The sequence below is a fragment of the Hyla sarda genome, chromosome 4 (assembly GCF_029499605.1).
Source record: "Hyla sarda isolate aHylSar1 chromosome 4, aHylSar1.hap1, whole genome shotgun sequence".
Lineage (NCBI taxonomy): Eukaryota > Metazoa > Chordata > Amphibia > Anura > Hylidae > Hyla > Hyla sarda.
In genome coordinates, this window is record NC_079192.1 from 9,919,301 (window position 1) to 9,944,364 (window position 25,064).

Below are 25,064 nucleotides of genomic sequence, written 5' to 3' on the forward strand. Positions count from 1 at the left end.
AAAGGTTAATTTTTAGGGGTTGATCGAAAAGTTTTTTTTACCCCGGGCTTTTGCCCTGGGGTTTGAAAATTACATTAGTTGAGGACCCCTAACTGCCGTAGGGCCAATAAGGCTATTTCCTCATCAAATCACCCCCCCCCCCCCCGCTAACTGCTGCGGTCGATCCTGCTGCCCTGACTCTGGCCATCATTCTAACTACCATCACAGCCACACATACAGGGGTGTTGTTAGGTCTCAAAAAGACACGGGGTTCAAGTCCCTAGGTCCAGCCATGCCCCTAACCAACAAGCAAAAAAATAAAATATTACTTTAAAAGTATACATATACTGTGCCTACACTTCTTGCTTGAACGCAATGTACTGCTATGGAGGAGGCACAGTGGCACGTATTGTAACATTCTCCTCCATAGGCAGCCATGCAGCGGGCTGTAGCGGAGTAATGTGACAGAACGGGGGCCCCATAGAAGCCTCAGGGTATGTATAGGTAATACATCAGACTCACAGCAGGGTTAAAAGTCATGTGAAAAGGTGGCTAACCCATTTAATGCACCAGGATTCGTAGACTGTAAGTGACGGCTGCTATCATCTAATGACGTCACTGTCATTAATCCTTTAATAATTGTTGTAATCAAAGCACTTAAGTGCTGCCATCACTTTCCCCTTAAACAATCGGCACCCCCATAACATGTATGCAGGGGTCCGATTGTTTGAAGGTCTGCCGGAGGTCCTCTCAGCTGCTCCAAGTGGGTCCCAGGTCCGATCTACTGCTAAGACCCATGACTTAGGACATGTTGGGAACACAGGTTATCAGTGATCTCCTGACCTGTCACTGACCTCTCCAGGCTTCCTTCCATCTTCAGTGTCTGCTCACCTGATGCTTCCATGACACCGGGGTAAGGCTGGGTTCACATCACGTTTTATGCAATACAGTTCGTCTCTCAGGTTTATGATGAAAAACGGATTCCTCAAAACCAGACTAAACTGTATCAAGAACATGTGTACAAATTTTAACCCGTATATTAACAAAGAAAACATACGTTTTTAACTTTTCACTCCATTATGAATAAAGTTTTACTGGAGTGCAAAGTCAAACTGTGCAAAGTCAAAAAACGTATGGAACCGTACGCACATATGGTTCTGCACGGTTTCTATTGACACCCATCGAGTAGTATGGTGGCAGACATGTTTGGCGGCCTGCGCTGCCCCCCGCCCACCCGGGTGTGTGCCACCGGAGGGGGCTGGGGTCAAACTGTAGGTATGCCACTGGATGCGGGGTGGAGGCTCGTGACAAAGGATAGGGGATACGATGTAGGATCAAGGTAGTCCCGCCGCTGGGTCCCCGCTATCTCCCTGCAGTACCCGGAGTTCGTTTAGAATGCCGGCTGCGGCACTGGAGGCTTGTGACGTCACTGCCATGCAAATGCAAGTCTATGGGAGTGGGCATGGCCGTGTTGTCACGAGCCTCCGGCGCTGCATCGCTAGTCATCCGGCACTGAGCGAAATTTGCACCGGATGACTGGGGTGCCGCAGCAGAGATCATGGGGGCTCCCAGCGGTGGTACCCCAGCAATCAGACATCTTATCCCCCATCGTTTGGATAGGGGACAAGATGTCTAGGGGCAGAGTACCCCTTTAGGGCAACCTCACAGCTGCAAACAAGAGGCAAGGACCTCTACTACTTTACAAGGCAGGGTACTCCCCTACTTTAAAATGTATCCCCTAGCAGTAGTATAGGTGATAAGTGTTTGGTTTCAGGGGGTCCTAGAGATTGGACCCCCTACAATCAAACACTTATTTTCAGAATGAGGCTTGGTTCTCCATTAGGAGTGCCTAAGATACATGAGAGCTGTGCTTGCTCTGCCACTCCCATACACAGTGCATGGAGCACAGAGATTGGACTTACCCACAATAAGACACTTATTCCCTACCCTGCAGAGTGGAGTACCCCTTATTGTTGGTTGTATACTTTAGCTAGAGGCTGAGGGTTAAAGGGGTACTCCGCTGCTCCTACTGTCACGAACTTGCATTGAGGGGGTGAGGCGTGATGTCATGAGGGTGCGGGGTTATGACTTCATGAGCTCCCAGCGCTGGCTCTAGCGTTCGGAACAGTTTGTTCCAAATGCTGAGCAGGGGAGTACGTGTTTGTAAAGTATGTTTTGTTCAGGATGAGAACGGAGGAAGCTCTCTGCTCTGCCATAGTATTTAGCTGTACCTTAGTCCTGAGGACACATATACAATTGACCAGAGATTCAGGGCAATGAGCCAAAGATCCAGGGTGTGCACCAAAAATTCCAAAAGCTAGCAACCCCCTTATAGTTTTATGTGTGGTTGAGTTTTATGTGCGGGAATTACACAATGTGAACATACCCTTAGTGTGAATGGATCTTCCGTAGACCCAAACTGAGGAATTTCAGCAGCGAACAATTCTATCAGTGTTTGTGTTGGGGGACTGCAGAACTGCTTATGCCTTGGACCCCACTTGCCTGCTCTGCTGAGGCACTGCCACATGGTGTGACAGAAACCCTTCCCATTGTATTGTATATTCTAAATGAAGATAATATACAACAACTAGGGGGAAGATTTCTCAAAACCTGTGCAGAGGAAAAGTTGCCCAGTTGCCCATGGCAACCAGATTTCTTCTTTCATTTTTAACAAGGCCTCTGCAAAATGAAAGAAGCGATCTGATTTGTTGCTATGGGCAACTGGGCAACTTTTCCTCTGCACAGGTTTTGAGAAATCTCCCCCTAGGAGAGGCTCTGAGAGGAAAAGCTTAGCAAGGACTCTTCTGCAAACACTTAACTCTTTGTTGGCTTCAAGCCTGAGATAGTACTGCATGGTTACTATGATGGAGATCAAGCAGAAGGCATGGATTCGCACAGGCTGGGTAGACTAATATGCAATGTAGACCTTGTTGGTTTGGCAGTTGAGCAATATTTTGAGCAAAAAAGAGGGAATTATTGAAACGAATACATCTGGCTTAATGTTTGAAAAAAGTTAAATTTTTTCGAGACCTTTTCAGCTTTATGCTGCCCTCATAAAGTGTACCTTAGTGTAAAATTGACAAAATGGGGTGTGGCTTCCCACTACTACTACTACTCTCTTTCTGAAAAATTCAAGGCACATTTCTTATCTAAAACCTGGAACGTGGAGACAGAAGATAATATCCAATTATATAACAAATGTTTCATGTGAGTTGCCCTTATAGGTCGGCAACGTTTGCCATGTATTAGAAGATAGAAAAAGTGGAAAAATGAACTCTAGGTTTTTACCCCTAGAGGCATCATCCTGAAGCCCTAAAGGAGAAATAGAGACAACTATATGTTAGCCGGGGTCAAGGTGGCTGAAATGTTGCCCACCTTAAAGGGGTATTCCACTGCCCCAGCGTTCAGAACATTTTGTTCCGAACTCTGGGTGCGGGCTTTGGGGGTTGTAATATCACGTCACAAGAGGTGCGTGGCGTGATGTCACAAGAGATGTGGTCATGACCCCCGCAGCTGGGCCGAACGCTGGGGCAGTGGAATACCCCTTTAATGTCCTGTGGCCTTAGAGAAACATCAACACTTTGTATAGCTATAAACATATATTTCATATAAAGGCAGTCAAGGTTACAAAACACACTGTAGGCACATAAAAAAACATAAGCAGCACTGGCAGCATTCAGAGCAACAGACCAAACAGTCCCCAAAACAACACAGACAGCTCCGGCATCCGGTGCCACATTTACTGCAGCAGCCGCCATCATTACTGGAGCCATCGACTTCTCCACCCTTCGGCTTTTCCCAAGGTTGGCTGCAGGAATCCGTCCTGTTCTCCCAGTCCATACAGTCTATAATCCATACATCTTGGAAATTTGTAGAAACATTTACCAGTCTTAAAATCTCATGGAGGTGAAAGTTCTAAAATACAAAAACAAATGAGTAGTGAAGTCAACGAAGAAAAGATTAGAAAAACAATGAAACAAAGAGTCCAAAAGGTTCCTTTTTAGAGCAGAGATACAGGCATGTAAAGATACCGAAGGAAGGAGCCTGACTCTCACAGCTCAACTTACCAGTCCCCCTAAGCACTCAGACCTCCACCTTTAACCTCTTAACGACCACGGACGTAAATGTACGTCCTGGTTTGGTGGTACTTCGCGCACCAGGACGTACATTTATGTCCTGTGTATGACCGCGAGCATCGGAGCGGTGCTCGTGTCATGCACAATCTCAGACCAGAGCAGGAGATGCCGGGAGACGGACGGAGGCAGGTGAGGGGACCTCCGTCCGCCATTAAAGATGATCATATCGCTGTGCGATCAGTACAGATCACGGCATCTGCAGCAATGCACATGTCAAAATAGATGATAGGATCGCCCGCAGCGCTGCCGCGGCGATCCGATCATCTGTAATGGCGGACAGAGGTCCCCTCACCTGCCTCCGTCCGTCTCCCGGCATCTCCTGCTCTGGTCTGAGATCAAGCAGACCAGAGCCGGAGATAGCCGATAATACTGATCAATGCTATGTCCTATACATAGCACTGAACAGTATTAACAATCAAATGATTGCTATAGATAGTCCACTATGGGGACATAAAAAGTGTAAAAAAAAAAAAAAAAAAAAGTTGAAAAATGTAAAAATAAACAGTAAAAAAATAAAAATAAATACAAATGTGAAAAAGTTATAGGTGGTCAAAATAGGGCGATTTTAGATTTTTTTTTTAAGCAGTACAAAAATATAAAAGTACCGTATCTAGCCATGGGTATAATTTTAATCGTATTGACCCACAGAATAAAGAACACATGTCATTTTTACCATAAAGTGTTCAGTGTGAAAACGAAACCCTCCAAAATGTGCAAAATTGTGGTTTTCATTTAAATTTCCTCCCTAAAAAAATATTTTTTGGGGGTTCACCGTACAATTTATGCTAAAATGAGAGGTTTCATTACAAAGTAAAATTGGTCATGCAAAAAACAAGCCCTTATATGGGTCTGTAGATTTAAATATAAAAAAAGAGTTATGGATTTTAGAAGACGAGGAGGAAAAAACGAAAACGCAAAAATAAAATTGGCCTGGTCCTTAAGGGGTTAATATGTCCTTGTCCCCTTGGCTGGGTTCACATCAGTTTTTCTAAAGAAAACCGTATGGTAAAAAAACGGATGGAACCGTATGGGAAAAAGGAAATCGTATGTGTTTTTAAATGGTATACTGTTTTTAAAAGTGCATACGGTTCCGTCCATTTTTATAAAGAAAAAAAACATACATACGTTTTTGAAAATGTTGTCCATTTTTAATAAAGGTTAATCTTGTTTTATTGAATTATTTATTTATTTATTGGGTGGGGACTCCGCATGTGCAAAGTAAAAAAACGTATAAGGTTTCACATATGGAACCATATATGTGCGTTTCCCATTGACGTCCATGTTAAAATAAAAATGTATGCGGTTGCAGTAAGTTTTTTAAATTGGAGATAAGCCACGGTTTTAAAGGGGTACTCCGGCCCTGAGACATCTTATCCCTTATCCAAAGGATAGGGGGATAAGATGTCTCACTGCGGGAGTCCTGCCGCTGGGGACCCCCACAATCTTGTATTCGCCACCCACCTGTTTGAGCTGCACACCGCGGTGCTAGCTCACAAACAGCCGGGTGGCGACCACAGGGCCGGAGTATCGTGACGTCATGACTCCGCCCCCATGCGATGTCCCCCCCTGCTATGCAAGTCTGTGGGAGGGGATGTGACAGCCATCACGACTCCGCCCCCGTGTGACGTCACCCCCCACTCCCGCTATGCAAGTCTATGGGAGGGGGCGTGACTGCTGTCACGCCCCCTCCCATTGACTTGCATAGCGGGGGGCAGGGGGGACATCACACGGGGGCAGAGTCGTGATGTCACGATACTTTGGCTCCGTGATCACCACCCGGCTGTTTGCAAGCTAGCACCACGGCGTGCAGCTCAAACAGGTGGGTGGCAGATACAAGATTGCGGGGGTCCCCAGCGGCGGGACTCCCGCAGTGAGACATCTTATCCCCAATCCTTTGGATAGGGGATAAGAGGTCTCAGGACCGGAGTACCCCTTTAAGTACAGAAAAAAAACGTATTGCAAGCAAACCGTATGCAACCGGATGCATACAATTTTCAATTATTTGTCTATGTTTACGATTTTCAATACAGTACCATAAGTTTTCAATGATGAAAATGTATTTGGGAAACGTACTTGAAAAATGTGGTGTGAACCCAGCCTTAGATGGCGATTGGCTGAGGAGGTCATCACTCCTGTTCAGCATAAGCACAAGACCGAAGGTGGGGGCCAGAATACTCAGGGGACTGATATGTTTATGGGAGAGGGCCGGGCCCCATATAGGAGATCTCTGTGGATGGGGTTGGGTGTGTCCCAGTGGCCGGACCCGCTTGTGATCGGACACTTATCCCCCATACTGTGTATAGGGGGTTATGGATGCCCCCCCCCCCCCCCCCGCACTGGAAGTATGGCAACACAATAGAATACCATTCCACCCATTTGACTTAGTAGCAAGACTGTCAGAGGGGATACTTATCACTATATCTCCAAAAATGGGGGCTCATCACCATTGTATAAAAAGGTATGTGATCACCCCCCCCCCCCCCCCCCCATCTATTTATGTTTACATGCCCAAATGAAAAAGAAGATGAATCGGGCACAGTGCTGGGACTTGTAGTCTGTTAGTGCTGAGTCCTAAAAACCATACCAAGGTTAAATATCCAGAAAACGGAAGACGACACTCCGGGCATAAGTAGTGAAAGAAGTCAAGTGTCTTTGTTCCCCCATCAGATAACAGTGGCAACATTTCAACCTCACCTTGAGATTTTTTTCATGCTTGAGAAAGACCTGATGGTGCGGTTGAAACGTTGCCACTTTATTATTCTACTAGATAAATGATAGACGCACACGTACTCACCAAGTAGAGGAAAGCTCCAAGGATTACAATTTTTGCACTGGATTCCATGTCTATAGAGAACTGGAAGACGACTTGAACAGATTTCCCTTCTTTCTCACTCATTATTTTGGCTACTTGATGGGACCCGTTCATACTCAGTATCTTAGGAATGATAAGAGGACAAGACAATTCTTACTATAATACAAGATAAGAGACACCACATGTAGATATTATGTCAGTTTTGGTGGCAGGCAGCCCTTAAAGGGGTACTCTGCTGCTCAGTGTTTGGAACAAACTGTTCCGAATGCTGGAGCCGGCGCGCCCCGCCCCCTCAATGCAAGTCTATGGGAGGGGGCGTGATGACTGTCACGCCCCCTCCCATAGACTTGCATTGAGGGGGTGGGATGTGACATCATGAGGGGGCGGGGGTATGACGTCACAAGCTTCCGATACCGGCTCCAGCATTCGGAACAGTTTGTTCCAAACACTGAACAGCAGAGTACCCCTTTAAATCACTCCAGCCACTGTCCAGACTCGGATAATCCACCCTAAGCGGAGGTCCCCAACTGGGCGACGGTCCCTACACTTACTAAGTGCACAGGGCATTAAAGAGAAAAAAAAGTCAGAGAAGTCAGGTCAATACCACATGGACACATCAAGGCCAGAGGCAGAACAGAAAATGGGACAACCAGAAAACAGGCCTAAGGGTCAGAACCAAAAGCACAGAATCAGAACAGGCAGGGGTCCAACCAGAAGAGACATTATTGCCCTGTCCAAATCATGTCGTCATGACAGCATCGGAACACTCCCAGCAGCGCCTCACAGGGATTGGACGTGGCACAGGAGTGAGGATGGGTAAATCCATGATATCACAGAAGGGATGGAGGGTATAAATGTAAAGGTAACCCCTCTGCCCTTCCCATGTATCATTGTCTCATTGCTGTCCAGTACATGGATGAATTCGCTCACCTCTATTGAAGTGCTCTTTTGTGTAGGTAGAAACATTGGAAGACTTGCAAAAAACATAGATGTCTCCTTTGTCGACTGAACGCAGATGTATAGGTTTCCAGATACGGAATCAATCCTTACATTACCCAGAGGGCGCGCCGGAAGGGCAACAATCTGCAACTAAAAGAAATCAAATCACAGGTGACTGGGTAGGTGTACCAACTGGAAAACACTTTCTTTTAAATCAACTGGTGCCAGAATGTTAAACAGATATGTAAACGACTTCTACTTAAAAATATTAATCCTTCCAGTACTTATCAGCTGCTGTATTCTACAAAGGAAGTTATTTTCTTTTTGGATTTCTTTTCTGTCTGACCACAGTGCTCTCTGCTGACACCTCTGTCCATGTCAGGAGCTGTCCAGAGCTGAATAGGTTTGCTATGGGTATTTTCGCCTGCTCTGGACAGTTCCTGACATGGACAGAGGTGTCAGCAGAGAGCACTGTGGTCAGGCAGAAAGGAAATTCAAAAAGAATACAACTTCCCCTGTAGTAAACAGCAGCTCGTAAGTACTGGAAGGGTTAAGATTTTTAAACAGAAGTCATTTACAAATCTGTTTAACTTTCTGGCACTACTTGATTTAAAAGAAAAAAAAGTTTTCCAACGGAGTTCCCCCTTAACCATAGGTTATGAATGCTAGACCTCCATTATTCATTTCTGGTCACTTTCTCCATCAATGGACAAGTTAGTTATAGAGAATATCTGAAGTGAATGCAGAAGAATTCTTTGGAACCCCTGGGGAGCCAGGGCCAATGTACAACCTCTATAGCTATACTCCATGATTTAGAATTCTGTAGTCCTGCAGGAAATGGATAGGACTACATAACCACCCAGTGATCCCAGTTACAGTGTAGACTATGGTAGCATTGTATTATGGGTCATAATGTCCAGCATTGTTTTGATCTGATGAGGTAAAAGCCTGATCAGAAATCATCACCTGGATTAAAGGGGTTATCCAGGAATCAATTAACAGATGATTTCTTTCAAAGATGGCTCCCTGTCTGTCTCCAGTTTGGATGTGGTTGTGCAGCTCAGTTCCATTGAAGTGAATGGAGCCAAGTTTTAATACCACACCCAAAGTGGAGACAGACAGGGAGCGGTCTTTGAAAGAAAATAGGTCTGTTTTTCAATTTGTGGAGAACCCCTTTAAAAGGGGTATTCCACCCCTAGATATCTTATCCCCTATCCAAAGGATAGGGGATAAGATGTCTGATCTCGGCTGGGGACCCCCGCGATCTCGGCTGTGGGACCCCAGTCATTAGATGCACGGTGCAAACTTTGCTCCATGCCGGATGAGTGGCAATGCGGGGCGGAGGCTCATGATGTCACAGCCACAACCCCTCAATGCAAGTCTGTGGAAGGGGGCGTGCCATCCATCACGCCCCCTCCCATAGACTTGAATTGAGGGGGTGTGGCTGTGATGTCATGAGCCTCCGACGTTGCATCCTACGCTCTAGATGACCTCTGGGGGCAGCAGGGAGCTCGCATGGGTTCTCAGAAGCAGGACCCCCACGATCAGACATCTTCTCCCCTTTCCTTTGGATACCCCTTTAACTTAGAGTCCATACAAAGCTTTTACTACCCATCTATGACTTCACGCATGATACAGATGAATCTTCAATAACAAAACTCACACAAGAGTCATGACCAGAGCGTCCATCATCCGAGATCACATGAAGCCAAGCCATGTTCTCCTGGTACACGTCTCTGAGATACAGGTTTAGGGTGGACCCAGAAGGTTCCTGATGTACTGAGAAGAGGGTTTTCCCATCTCGGGTCTGGAAGACTAAAAGGAAAAAATTCAACGTGCGGTCAAACAATATGACAACAGTGTTCTACGACCAACATTTACTTCTGCGAGTGCAACCGGACAGCGAGAAAAATGGCCATACAGGGGGTTCTCTGGGACTTTATGATTAATGGCCTATTCAAAGCTGTTCGACATTACTCACTATACCAGTGCCCTTGGCTGTGGAGGCATGCTGGGAATGGAAGCCATACAATGCTCATTGAAAAGTGGGGCGACCAGGTAACTGCAACTCAGCTCCCATTTATTTGTACTTACGCCATCAATATACAATGAAGCATAAGTCTGGTTACGTAGACCTGCAAGAGGTCCATTGAAGCAGTAAAAATCAACTATATTTTACTTTAGTGGGTGGGAAAAAAAAATCTGTTTTTTTAATTTTACTTTTTTTCTAATTATTTACTGGCATATAGAGATTTCTGTATTTACCAATACTTCCCATTATACATTATACATGGAAATAAGAAGATCATTGAACATTCTCTGTTGGAGAAGAGTCTCTACAAGACATAAGAAGACAGAGTGAAGACACACATTTGGGTTGGGTTACGGTTGACCATATACAGTAACTGCTTCTGAAATGCTGCTGTTAGCCCCTTAAGGACTCATTTTGACCTTAACCCCTTGATGACAATGGACGTAAATGTGTGTCCTGATCCGCTGGTAATTAGCGCTCTGGGACATACATTTATGTCCTGTACGTGACCGGAAGCACCACTATCAGCAGCCGGGGAACCAACGGTAATTGTGGACATCAGCGATCGTGCTGATGTCCGCCATTAACCCCTCAGATGCTGTGATCAATACAGATCATGGCATCTGCGGCAGTGCGGCTATTGTAATAGCTGATCTTATCGCCCGCGGCACGGCCACAGTGATCAGATCAGCTAAGGTAGTGGCCGGAGGATTGTTGCTTACACAGTATTTATTAATGGGGTACTCTGGTGCGCCAGCATTCTGAACATTTTGTTCAAAACATTTGGAGCTGGAGGCCGTGATCGTGACGTAACGCCACACCCCCTCCATTCATGTTTATAGACATGTTTATAGGCATGGCATTACGAGGGGCGTGACCTTGACCTCATGACAACTGCCGCAGGAATCCAGCGTTTGTTTAGGTGCTGCGGGAGATTGCGGAAGGCCCCAGCAGTGGGACCCCCAGAATCAGACATCTTATCCGCCATCCTTTGGATAGGGGATAAAATGTCTTGCAACGGAGTACCCCTTTAATGGAGGATGTATTGATCAACAGGTCATGGAAAGGGAAATATACACCAGACCTTTTTGCCTTGTGAGCATAATCAGTTTCCACTTTAGGCCCATATTGATATTTGCTAGGGGACTTGTTTTTCTTATACGTACCCCCTGTTTTTTTTTTTTTTTTTTTTTTTTTAACGGAGATAAGCTCCCACCAGAGATGTTTGGCAGCGGTTGTGCCAATAATGCATGTGGATGTGGGGAATCGATTAACCATCAGCTGATCATTTGTCAGCTATATTTCATGCATGTCCAGCTTTAGGACGTACGGCTGAATCTGGAGAGGACTAAGATTTTTTACCATTAACAAACGACTTTCTACCAACCATTATTTTACCTTTTTCTTTAAATACAATCTCTTCTACCTGTAATAAAAAAGAAAGGTTGAGATTCTGGCACCACACCAGCTGCTTGTAGACTCGGCAATCGATGAGATTTCTAACCTTTGTAAGGATTTCCAGTTCTGAAGGAACAATGGCTGTGGAAGGAGTCAGTGTTTCCCGGAAGACGTTAGCAGGTTGAAATGGCCTTTCAGGTTGAGTTTGGATGGGAACAGACTTGAAACCTGGAAAATACAAACACAGCTACAAGTTGCTTCGATAGTAAAAAAAATATAAAAAAAAAAAAAAAAAAAAAAAATCACACAAATATTACATTGTCACCATGCCACAAAGCTGTCCAAAGATCCATGTGACCACAGAAGAACCAGGGGGGGGGGGGGGGGGATTGTGGAATAGGTTGGTTGGGTGGAAGTATCAGTCACACCCGAGCTGTAGTTAGTGTTGAGCGGCATAGGCCATATTCGAATTCGCGAATATATGGACAAATATTCGTCATATATTCGCTAAATTTGCATATTCGTAATATTCTCGTTTTATTTTCGCATATGCGAAAATTTGCATATGCAAATTTTCGCATATGCGGAAATCCGCACGCCAGTCTCACACAGTAGTATTAGAGCCTTCTTTACACCACACAAGCTGGAAGCAGAGAGGGGTGATCACTGTGATGTGTACTGTGAAAAAAAAAAAAAAAAAACAATATTCGTAATTACGAATATATAGTGCCATATTCGCGAATATGCGATATTCGCGAATAAAATTCGCATTGCGAATATTTGCGAGCAACACTAGCTGTAGTGCCTGAGGGAATCTTCCACTATATAAGAAGAGACAATTGGGTGACTGGAGATGTAGGAATGAATCCGGTGCTGGACGAGTAATTGCAGAGAAGCAGAAGGTATAAAAGCCAGGTAGGTTTATTCAACAAGGATGCAACGCGTTTCGCTGCGCATGCACAGCTTCATCAGGAATCTCCAGTCACCCAATTGCTTATTACTTCCCAGGAAGGCTGCGGACGATGGTTACTATCTTCATACGCTACCCATTGTTGTGTGTGAGCTCATACAACTTAATCTGGTAAGCGGCTTTGGATTGTCCCCCCCCCTCCCCATCTGACCCTGAGGTTCTACACACTGAGCACCTTTTCTCTTTCAGACTATATAGGAAGAGATCAGGATTATAAATGGCACCTAAAAAGTGGCGTCCTGGTTAATGATTTGACAATAGGGTCCACGAGCTTTAAGCAATGTAATGTTCTGACCTCTGTTAGGATTCTTTAAAGGGGTACTCCCCCTCTAGACATTTTCGTCCCGAAGCAGGGCAAAAGGCGTTGGAGTGTGAGGTGGGGGAACACCGGAGTAGGTCACGCTACTAAGTTTGGTCTGTATCACTGTCTATTTGATGCTTTAATAATATCTTCGGCTAGTGCAATACAGTGATCCCTCAATATAAGATAGTAATTCATTCCAAATGAACCATCGTTACTTGAATCCATCGTAAGTTGGGGGATCCGTGCAATAATAATATAGAAAATTATACTCACCTATCCCCGCTACTCCGAACCGTCACCGCTGCCCTGGATCGTCACTTTCCATCGCCGTCATCACGTCGCTGCGCACGCCGCTCCTATTGGATGACGGGACAGCGTGCGCAGCGACCTGATGACAATGAAGAGTGATGGCCATGCAGCGGAGCACGAAGAGGACTGTCCGGAACAGGTGAGTGACACTCACCGGACCACACGGGGCACATTAAACGGCTATCTGGCGGCAGCTGAAGCAGTCTGCGCTGCCGGATAGCCATTTATGCAATGGCCCCGACATACAAAAGCATCATTTGTTGATGCTGCCTTCAACATGCGATGGCCTTGGAGGCCAACATATGTGGAAATTATCGTATGTCGGGGCCATCGTATGTGCTTGTAGTATTAGTATAGGCATATTAATATACACACACACACACTTGCACCTTCTCCTTCATGCATTACCTGCTGTAACGCACTGTCCATTGTCATCCCTAGTCCCCCATTACCTATTTATGGTAATACATTATCAAAAATTCTTGTATGCGGCAGCTGCATTTGTACTGTTATATGGATTCTATTCTACTCTGTGTCCCCCCCCCCCCCCCCCATTGCTTGATTTTATTCTTGTCTGAGCGCTGTAAGTTTTTAATGGGGGGGGGGGGTATTTTTGTTATTATATGTGCACTAAAATTAATTTGATAACATTTTTGGTATATTGTGTGTGATACTTTTGGTAGATTGAGGCTGGGATCTGTGTAGGTTTAATTTGCTGAGGTATCTTTGCCTTCTTTTCTTCTTTATACATATGTGATTTGTGGTTTTATTCATGTAGGTCTTTTTTTTATTTGACTATGTTACCGGGGTGGTAAGGTTAGTGTAGTTCATAATATAATGTCTGTACCTGTGTGAGAGTTTTCTCACAATTCTTCTGTGATTATAATTTATAGCCTCAATATTTATTTTTAACAGCATACAAAATTACTCATGTCTCGGGATTTCCCAGGTTGCATTGTGTCGAGACGTGACATCACTAGTCAGGTGATCAGAGGGAGTCTGTCTTGCTTCAATTTTGATCCAGCTGTAGGCCACCTAATTAGAAAACACTGTTTTAAAGGGGTACTCCGGTGAAAACCTTTTTTCTATGAAATCAACTGGTGGCAGAAAGTTAAACATATTTGTAAAATTACTTCTATAAAAAATCTTAATCCTTCCAGTACTTATTAGCTACTGAATACTACAGAGGAAATTATTTTTCTTTTTGGAATGCTCTCTGATGACATCACGAGCACAGTTCTCTCTGCTGACATTATTATAATAATAATAGCGATTTATTTATTGTTGTCCTTAGTGGGATTTGAACCCAAGTCCCAAGCGCTGCAAGGCAGCAGTGCTAACCACTGAGCCACCATGCTGCCCTTAGCATACATCTGCTATGCATGGTTGCTAAAATGGACAGAGATGTCAGCAGAGAGCACTGTGTTCGTGATGTCATCAGTGTTCCAAAAAAAAGGAATTTCCTCTGTTGCATTCAGCAGCTAATAAGCACTGGAAGGATTAAGATTTTTAAACAGAAGTAGTTTACAAATATGTTTAACTTTCTGCCACCAGTTGATTTAAAAGAAAAAAGGTTTTCACCGGAGTAAAGTGACCTCAAACTTACAAGCATGGAACTATGGGATGTGTAGTTTAGAGAACAAAATCCAACAAGAAATATCAAGTTCTGGCAGGTAAGTACTAAAATCGCCTTATGGTGGATAACCCTTTAAAAGGGGTACTCCGCCCCTAGACATCTTATCCCCTATCCAAAGGATAGGGGATAAGATGTCAGATCACCGGGGTCCCGCCGATGGGGACCCCCGCAATATAGCAAGCTGCACCCACCTGTAACTGCTTCCAGAAACGCTGGGGGCTCTCAGGCTAATTACTCCCGACCAACGGGGACGGAAGGGGGCGGGGTGTGACATCACACGGGGGTGGAGTCGTGACATGACACCCCGCACCCTCCCATGCATTGAGGGGGTGGGGTGTGATGTCACACGGGGGCGGAGTCACGACGTCACAATCTTCCATCCCTGTGGTCGGGAAGAATTAGCCTAAGAGCCTCCAGAGTTTCCGGAAGCAGGTGGGTGCAGCTTGCTATATTGCGGGGGTCCCCAGTGGCGGGACCCGGCAATCTGATGTCTAGGGGCGGAGTACCCCTTTAAATTTATTTTTTGTCTGACCACAGTGTTCTCTGCTGACACCTCTGTCTCAGGAACTGTCCAAAGCAGTAGAAAATCCCCATAGCAAACCTCTCCTGCTCTGGACAGTTCCTGAGACAGACAGAGGTGGCAGCAGAGAGCACTGAGGTCAGAAAGAAAATAAATTCAAAAAGAAAATAACTTCCTGTGGAGCATACATCAGCTGATAAGTACTGGAAGTATTAAGATTTTTTTTTTTTTTTTTTATAGAATTAATTTACAAATCTGTTTGACTTTCTGGCACCAGTTTATTAAAAAAAAAAAAGAAAGAAAAAATGATGTTTTTCACTGGAGTACCCCTTTAATCAACCTCCATCAGGTTTCCGCCATTTTTCAGGATCCTATAGACCTGCATTAAGGGGGCAGGGCGTGAAGTGACTAGGGGGTGGGGCCGTGACGTCACAATCCATTGGCCCCTGCATCGCTAGTCAGCAGGCACGGAGTGAAGCTTGCTGCGTGCTCAAGATGGCAGGGGGTGCTGCCGGAAAGATCGTGGGGGTCCCCAGCGGTCGGACCCCCGCGATCAGACATCTTATCCCCTATCCTTTGGATAGGGGATAAGATATGTAGGGGCTGAGTAGCCCTATCTTATATAGATATAAACTGTCTTGTTACCATCACTGAGCCTAAAGAACTATTATGGGGGAGATTTATCAAAACCAGTGAAAAGGAAAAGTTGCCCATGGCAACCAATCAGATCGCTTCTTTGCAGAGGCCTTGTTAAAAATGAAAGCAGCGATCTGATTGGTTGCTATAGGCAACACAGCAACTTTTGCTTTTCACTGGTTTTGATAAATCTCCCCCAAGGACAAAAAGAAAGTGACTGTAGACAGAACAAGAAGAAAAGACAATAGATGACTGTAATAATGTGTCACATTAACCCTAACCAGTCACTATTCAAGATGATAAACTAAAGGAATGAAAAACAAACAAAACAACTAAAAGCAAAACACAACGGGAGCAACAAGGCTGGACCATGACTGATGGAGGCCCCACGGCAATAAATTCACAGAACATGAGGCCACATTGAAGGGTTTGACACTTTACAGAAGTCATTTTCATATACTCTGTGGTGACCCAGTACAGAATCACGTGTTCCTCTGTACTCCTACCCATCCTGTGTGGCAGATGCTGCCTCAATGTCCGTCTTGGGCCCACTCTCCTCAGAACTCTCTAGAATTCACTATGTACTGCAATGTTATACGATGGTTAATGTATTGGTATTTTCTATGCATTTGTTACATTAAGAAACCTGTTGTCATGGACCTTGCTGTTAGGGGGAGTATGCAAAGGTGAACCAGGTGACTTATCCGGCCAATGGGATCTCTCTAAATTGCTCCCATATATAGTGAGATCAGAGTTCTGTTCTGCAGATCTTGCTGAGGTACAGTTTGAGATAAGTGTGAAGTGATTCTGAAGGAGTCCTGAGGCCTAGTCCAGCAACCACGCATCTACTACCAGTTTAAGGGGTACTCCGCTGCTCAGCGTTTGGAACAAACTGTTCTGAACGCTGGAGCCGGGAGCTCGTGACATCATAACCCCGCCCCTCATGCCATCACGCCCTGCCCCCTCAATGCAAGTCTATGGGAGGGGGCGTGACGGCTGTCACGCCCCCTCCCATAGACTTGCATTGAGGGGGTGGGGTGTTTAGGCATGAGGGGCAGGGCTATGACGTCACGAGATTGCGGCGTGGCATCAGCGTTCGGAACAGTTTGTTCCAAACGCTGAGCAGCGGAGTACCCCTTTAACCCCTGCGCTTGGGTGAAAGTCAAAGCCTGGCGGTAAGCACTACAGTCTGGGGGATTCCTTTTAAGTCAAGTCCAGCAATCAAATCAGCCAAGTTAGTCAAGTCCAAGTAACTACAGTCTAGTGTGGGTTACATACAGGTCAAGTCAGTCACATCACAATCAACTATAAGTCCTAGCAAGCCGATAAGCTTCCCAAAGTTCATCCTGCAACTCCTTCACGCTAATCTGAGCTGTAACGGATCGTACCATCTTTCCAACCTCAGTAAAGCAAGCCAGTTATCTGTAACCTTGCTTCGGAGTGATTATTTGCCCCATGCCTGGCACAGGAGAAGCTGGTCTACCTCGGGGTGGTGTATAGGTCAACAACGACCTGGCGTCACGAAAAGGTTAATTACACACATTACCCTCACCCGAGCTTGTTATGGATCTCCATTTGTTGACAAAGAGTCTCGTGTTCCGGGGACCTGTCCTGTATTATACAGACAACCCACTGATTTAAAAAAAAATTATCTTCTTGGTCATTCTTGAGGCGGAATCCATGTAGAAGACATTGCTGTCTATGGGGACAGCAACGTCTGGGTGCTTCTTGAGTCGACTGAATCAATCGGTGTCGGCCGTACTCAACTAGAAACTACTTAGAGTGAACCTAGCCTAAATGTCCAAATTAGGAGAATATATATATATCACAGGGAAATAGAGATGTAGGGGCAGGTCAGAGTTAGTGACATCACTCAGGTAGGTGGGGTCTGAGCTCTAGAGAAAGCAGAGGATGATGCCCCATCTGGGGAGGGAGAGAGGAAACTGGAATCTACTGAGACAATAACACAAACAAGGAGAGGACTACACAACTTTATGTCAGAGAAAAGAGGGGGGGGGGAAATCCAGGAAACTGGAGACAACACCACACTGACAATCAGAGAACTACACAACTTCCTGTCATGGGTATTTCAAGCAATAAAATGCTGAAGCCAGTACAATTAATGATACCGTATATCTTTAATGAAAACTTGTTTAAAGGCGTATTCTGGCTTTACACATTTTATCCCCTATCCAAAGGCCACGCCCCCTCCATTCATGTCTATGGGAGGGAGCGTGGCGGCCAACGGCCGTCACGCCCCCTCCCATAGACATGAATTGAGGGGCCGTGACGTCACGAGGAGCATGGCCGTGACATCACATCTCGGTGGCACTGCCCGACACAGAAGGCTGCACCGAGATCACAAGAGTCCGAGAAGCGGGACCCCTGCAATCATACATCTTATCCCCTGTCCTTTGGATAGGAGATTAGATATATAAAGCCGGAAAACCCCTTAAAGGGGTACTCTGGTGGAAAACATATATTTTTTTTTTTCAATGAACTGGTGCCAGAAAGTTAAACAGATTTGTAAATGACTTCTATTTAAAAAAAAAAATCTTTATCCTTCCAGTACTTTTTAGCAACTTTATGCTACAGAGGAAAGTCTTTTATTTTTGAATTTCTTGTTAATCTTGTCCACAGTGCTCTCTGCTGACACCTGATGCCTGTATCAGGAACTGCCTAGAGCAGGAGAAAATCCCCATAGCAAACCTATGCTACTCTGGATAGTTCCTGACACGGACAGAGGTGTCAGCAGAGATCACTGTGGACAAGACAAAAAACAAATTCAAATAGAAAAGAATTTCCTCTGTAGTATACAGCTGATTTTTTTTTTTTATAGAAGTCATTTACAAATCTGTTTAACTTTCTGGCGCCAGTTGATGTAAAAAAAAAAAAAAAAAATTATTAATTAAGAAAGTTTTCCAACGGAGTACCCATTTAAGTTTTAGTTGGGTAATGCTTGATACAAAAACGAAATAAAAAAATACAAAATACACATCATGAAGGCCACTTACCTGACATCTCTTGTCAGGGTTAATTCTACCCTGTAAAATAAACAGAAACCAATTAGTGAAGTGTTACATACCGCTCATCACCCATCTCTACCACCAACATGGAACCTGGGTAAAACCGGAAAATGAGGAGTCAAAAAGAGTCAGAGGACATCGGGAGGAAGGATAATACTGCTCAAGGGCGGTTTACACAGACTCAAGGAGAAATAGAAAAAACCTCATCCTTACCTAGTCACGGTTCTCCCAGCTCAACTCACCGCAATCTCGGATCTTCTCCCTGCTTCTTGCAGGACCTGCCTGCCCAGCCAATCACTGGCCCAGATGGGAGACCGGCAGCGATTGGCAGCGATAGGGCTCTGTTGCAATGGAATTTCAGAGGGGAATTTTTTGCCAGATTTTGCTTGGAAGTTCCGTCACGTGAACATGTTCTAAATGTTCTAACACTTTTCTTACAAGCAGGCAGAAGAGATCAGTGGACGGGATCGAGCTTGGCAAAGCGTTATATAGGGTCAAATCTTTATCATCACCCTCCCCGGGGACGCTCCTGCCACCAGGGATGGTGAAGATATGAACTTATAAACTAGTCACCGCCGTGGCCCTAAGTAGTACCCTGGGACGGGAGCTCCTCTTACCAGGTCCTGTTAGTGCAGCCGGCAGAGACACCCCCCCCCCCCTCCTCCTGATTGACAGGCCACGTCATCGCTCTGCTCACTGAACAGTTGGAGCAGAGCAATGATGCGGCCCGTCAATCAAGTGGAGGGGGTATCGCTGCCGGCTGCACTAACAGGACCTGGTAAGAGGAGCTCCCCGCTCAGGGGACTACTTAGGGCCACGGCGGTGACTAGTTTATAAGTTCATATCTTCACCATCCCTGGGGGCAGGAGCGTCCCCTGGGGTTGGTGAGGATACAGATTTTACCCTATTTAATGTTTTGCCAAGCGTTCTATAGGGTAAAATCTGTCACGCCCCTCCCATAGACTTGCATTGAGGGGTGGGGTGTGACATCATGAGGGGGCGGCACCGGCTCCAGCATTCGGAACAGTTTGATCCAAACGCTGAGGGACGGAGTACCCCTTTAAAGGGTACCTCTCATCAGATAAACTTTTGATATATTTTAGATCAATGAATGTTGAATAACTTTCCAATAGCATGTTAATGAAAAATATGCTTCTTTCTATTGTATTTTTCCCGATCAGTCCTGTCAGCAAGCATTTCTGACTCATGCTGGAGTCCTAAACACTCAGAGCTGCCAGCCTGCTTTGTTCACAGCCAAACAGACTGTGAACAAAGCAGGCTGGCAGCTCTGAGTGTTCTCCTTTGTGAACACAGCAGACTGGCAGCTCGTAGTGTTTAGGACTCCAGCATGAGTCTGAAATGCTTGCTGCCAGGACTGGTAGGGAGACCCCTAGTGGTCAGTTCTTCAAAGTGGAAAATTAAATAGAAAGAAGCATATTTTTTAATAACGTGCAATTGGAAGGTTATTCTGCATACATTAATCTATAATATATCAAAAGTTTTTTTGATGAGAGGTACCCTTTAAGTTGGTGTTTTTATAATGTGGGTTCCACAGACTTTGGTCAGGTCCAGAGACGTTTCAGAAGTAGAAATCATATTAAGGTGTATATATATCTATATCTCATGTATTGGGGTCCAGGAGGCACGAATACTGTGAGAGTACAAAAACCATAAGAGGCCTAGCTGAAGGGGTAGCACTCTGCACCATGTTGGTCTCTCCCTCACAGTCCAACCTCAGTATATGATGGGAGTAGACTCATACAAACATGGAGGAAACTAGTATATACTGCCCATGGCTGGACCCAGGACCCCAAGACTATTCCACCAGGTCATCAGGACGGGTGGTCTGTGCGGCCAATTTACATGCAGTTTTGCTGACACTTCTACTGCCGTGGAGAGGTACAAACACACACTAAGGCCGTGTTCACATGGAGCATTTTTAGTCAATTACAGGAGTGAGTCTAAAACCCAGGAAGAGGTACAAGTCTTTCCATTATAGTTTGTGTCCTGGTTTTGGCTAAAAATACCGACGAAATACAAAGTGTGAACCAAACTGAGGCCAAAAACTGAGGATTTTCTGCTGATTAAAAATAATAATAATAATAATAATAATAATAAATATATAACATTAAGAGGAACAACGAGGCAGAACATAACCGGGCAGTGAGGGGGGCTCTTACCTCTACTCCAGACCAGACAGGGGGAGGAGGGGCCTTCAGCTCCCCCCAAAAAACACCAGAGACCTGAAGTCACCAGTAGACACTGGGAATGGTGGAGTAACCCAAGATGACTTCACCTGCTGTGATCCAGGGAGGAGCCGCATTATGTGCAGGTGACTCAACAAGGCGGAGAAGACCTGGAGGTACAACCTGGGAGAGCGAATGGGGGTACAGATAATATAGTAGACCTGCAGTCCTATGTAACAGCACAGATACCTCTCTGAGTACAGATAATGTATAGATGTGACCTGCAGTCCCATGTAACAGCACAGATACCTCTCTGAGTACAGATAATGTAGTAGATGTGACCTGCAGTCCTATGTAACACCACCGATAACTCTCTGAGTACAGATAATGTATAGATGTGACCTGCAGTCCTATGTAACATTACAGATAACACAGTGATAACTCTCTGAGTACAGATAATGTATAGATGTGACCTGCAGTCCTATGTAACACCACAGATAACACAGTGATAACTCTCTGAGTACAGATAATGTATAGATGTGACCTGCAGTCCTATGTAACACCACAGATAACACAGTGATAACTCTCTGAGTACAGATAATGTATAGATGTGACCTGCAGTCCTATGTAACATCACAGATAACACAGTGATAACTCTCTGAGTACAGATAATGTATAGATGTGACCTGCAGTCCTATGTAACACCACAGATAACACAGTGATAACTCTCTGAGTACAGATAATGTATAGATGTGACCTGCAGTCCTATGTAACACCACAGATAACACAGTGATAACTCTGAGTACAGATAATGTATAGATGTGACCTGCAGTCCTATGTAACACCACAGATAACACAGTGATAACTCTCTGAGTACAGATAATGTATAGATGTGACCTGTAGTCCTATGTAACATCACAGATAACACAGTGATAACTCTCTGAGTACAGATAATGTATAGATGTGACCTGCAGTCCTATGTAACAGCACAGATAACAGTGATAACTCTCTGAGTACAGATAATGTATAGATGTGACCTGCAGTCCTATGTAACACCACAGATAACAGTGATAACTCTCTGAGTACAGATAATGTATAGATGTGACTTGCAGTCCTATGTAACACCACAGATAACAGTGATAACTCTCTGAATACAGATAATGTATAGATGTGACCTGCAGTCCTATGTAACACCACAGATAACACAGTGATAACTCTCTGAGTACAGATAATGTAGTAGATGGGACCTGCAGTCCTATGTAACACCACAGATAACACAGTGATAACTCTCTGAGTACAGATAATGTATAGATGTGACCTGCAGTCCTATGTAACACCACCGATAACAGTGATGACTCTCTGAGTACAGATAATGTATAGATGTGACCTGCAGTCCTATGTAACACCACAGATAACACAGTGATAACTCTCTGAGTACAGATAATGTATAGATGTGACCTGCAGTCCTATGTAACACCACAGATAACAGTGATAACTCTCTGAGTACAGATAATGTATAGATGTGACCTGCAGTCCTATGTAACACCACCAATAACACAGTGATAACTCTCTGAGTACAGATAATGTATAGATGTGACCTGCAGTCCTATGTAACATCACAGATAACACAGTGATAACTCTCTGAGTACAGATAATGTAGTAGATGTGACCTGCAGTCCTATGTAACACCACAGATAACTCTCTGAGTACAGATAATGTATAGATGTGACCTGCAGTCCTATGTAACACCACAGATAACACAGTGATAACTCTCTGAGTACAGATAATGTATAGATGTCACCTGCAGTCCTATGTAACACCACCGATAACAGTGATGACTCTCTGAGTACAGATAATGTAGTAGATGTGACCTGCAGTCCTATGTAACACCACAGATAACAGTGATAACTCTCTGAGTACAGATAATGTATAGATGTGACCTGCAGTCCTATGTAACACCACAGATAACACAGTGATAACTCTCTGAGTACAGATAATGTATAGATGTGACCTGCAGTCCTATGTAACACCACAGATAACACAGTGATAACTCTCTGAGTACAGATAATGTATAGATGTGACCTGCAGTCCTATGTAACACCACAGATAACACAGTGATAACTCTCTAAGTACAGATAATGTAGTAGACCTGCAGTCCTATGTAACACCACACATAACTCTCTGAGTACAGATAAAGTAGTAGACATGCAGACCTATGTAACACCACAGATAACTCTCTATGTACAGATAATGTAGTAGACCTGCAGTCCTATGTAACAGCACAGATAACTCTCTAAGTACAGATAATGTATAGATGTGACCTGCAGTCCTATGTAACACCACAGATAACCCAGTGATAACTCTCTGAGTACAGATAATGTAGTAGACCTGCAGTCCTATGTAACAGCACAGAAAACAGTGATAACTCTCTGAGTACAGATAATGTAGTAGACCTGCAGTCCTATGTAACAGCACAGAAAACAGTGATAACTCTCTAAGTACAGATAATGTAGTAGACCTGCAGTCCTATGTAACACCACAGATAACACAGTGATAACTCTCTGAGTACAGATAATGTATAGATGTGACCTGCAGTCCTATGTAACACCACAGATAACAGTGATAACTCTCTGAGTACAGATAATGTATAGATGTGACCTGCAGTCCTATGTAACACCACAGATAACAGTGATAACTCTCTGAGTACAGATAATGTAGTAGATGTGACCTGCAGTCCTATGTAACACCACAGATAACACAGTGATAACTCTGAGTACAGATAATGTATAGATGTGACCTGCAGTCCTATGTAACTGAATGAATATACTGTATAGATGAATACATTTCTGATACATGCCAAAAAGAACTCTCACCGTACATCAGGGTATCGGTGCCCTGTCATGCTGCATTAAAGGGGTACTCTCACCAAGTCCCTGAACAGGTTGTATGCGGTGAAGGCCCCTGCCAGTTCCATGTCTTATGTGGCAGGGAGGACTTTGGTGCCCAGTTGCAATTGCGACCACTGCGACCTCTATGGCTACACCATGGCAGACTGGCATTCTTACAATGGTGGTGGTGGTGGTGGGGGGGAATGTCTTAAAGGGGTACTCCAGCCCTAAGATACAGGATAAGATATCTGATCTCAGGGGTCCCACCGCTGGGGACCACTGTGATTTTTGCTGCAGCACCCCAGACATGCGGTGCACGGAGCGGAGTTCGTTCCGTGCTGGATGACTGGCGATGCAGGGCGGAGGCTTGTGACCTCACGACCATGCCCCCTCAATGCAAGTCTATGGGAGGGGGCGTGACGGCAGTCACGCCCCCTCCCATAGACTTGCATTGAGGGGGCGGGGCGTGACCTCACACAGAGGCGCCACGATTCTCCGGCCCCGTTGTCGTCACGCTGCACACTCGGAGCCTCCAGCGCTGCGGAGAGCTCGCAAAGGTGGGTGCTGAATGAAAGATTGCGGGGGTCCCCAGCGGCGGGACCCCCACAATCAGACATCTTATCCCCTATCCTTTGAATAGGGTATAAGATGTATTAGGGCCGGAGTACCCCTTTAAGGTGACAATACAATAAGCCCCACTGTCGTTGCCCTCAGGCTTTGTTTACGGGGTGAAGATCGTCCTTATGTGCCCTCAACGATAAGAACAGCACTTACCCCCCATTAGTGGAAAGTGATTATTCACAAATAAGGATAAATTGCCAGTATGTGTCGTAAGAGGAACGTAAAGGATGCCGTCCCTTCTAATGGTCCTGTAGTAGTAGAGACAGTGTGACCTCACAGAGCCCCAGTTATTACGGCATCCTCTACGTTCCTCTTATGACACATACTGGCAATTTATCCTTATTTGTAGTGTGTTGCTCACGAATATTCGCAATGCGAATTTTATTTGCGAATATCGCATATTCGCAAATTCGCCAATTTTCGCGAATATAGCACTATATATTCGCAATTACGAATATTTGTATGTTTTTTTTCACAGTACACATCACAGCGATCATCCCTCTCTGCCTCCAGCTTGTGTGTGGTGTAAAGAATAGTGTAGAGCGGCATAGACCATATTCGAATTCGCGAATATTCGCGAATATATGGACGAATATTCGTCACATATTCGCTAAATTCGCATATTCGTAATATTCTCGTTTTATTTTCGCATATGCGAAAATTCGCGTCTGC

The 25,064-nt window shown here is 44.9% G+C and overlaps 1 protein-coding gene across 4 annotated transcripts; it reads right to left on the reverse strand.

Annotated features, from left to right (window-relative positions):
- Positions 1–3,216: 3,216 nt before the first annotated feature.
- Positions 3,217–21,068, reverse strand: LOC130366732 (uncharacterized). 4 transcript variants are annotated; one of them, XM_056569057.1, is made up of 9 exons: positions 20,878–21,068; positions 18,686–18,715; positions 11,403–11,524; positions 11,297–11,324; positions 9,530–9,681; positions 7,858–8,016; positions 6,910–7,050; positions 3,865–3,894; positions 3,217–3,291 (listed from the first exon to the last, which is right to left on the reverse strand). In XM_056569057.1, exons 2-9 carry the CDS (start codon positions 18,690–18,692, stop codon positions 3,256–3,258), a joined length of 675 nt encoding a protein of 224 aa, XP_056425032.1. In that variant the 5' UTR covers positions 18,693–18,715; positions 20,878–21,068; the 3' UTR covers positions 3,217–3,255. The 4 variants fall into 4 exon arrangements, with proteins under 4 accessions (XP_056425032.1, XP_056425031.1, XP_056425029.1 ...); XM_056569056.1 differs by lacking the exon at positions 3,217–3,291 and having other exon boundaries at positions 3,598–3,894; positions 7,858–8,010; XM_056569054.1 differs by lacking the exon at positions 3,217–3,291 and having other exon boundaries at positions 3,598–3,894.
- Between the last annotated feature and the right edge of the window lie 3,996 nt (positions 21,069–25,064).

Excerpts from the sequence above, each read along its gene's own strand:
- LOC130366732 (XM_056569054.1), bottom strand. Across the intron at positions 11,325-11,402 it reads AACTGGAAATCCTTACAAAG|GTAGAAGAGATTGTATTTAA; the intron begins GTTAGAAATCTC and ends TTTTTATTACAG. Across the intron at positions 8,017-9,529 it reads GCTCTGGTCATGACTCTTGT|TTGCAGATTGTTGCCCTTCC; the intron begins GTGAGTTTTGTT and ends GATTTCTTTTAG.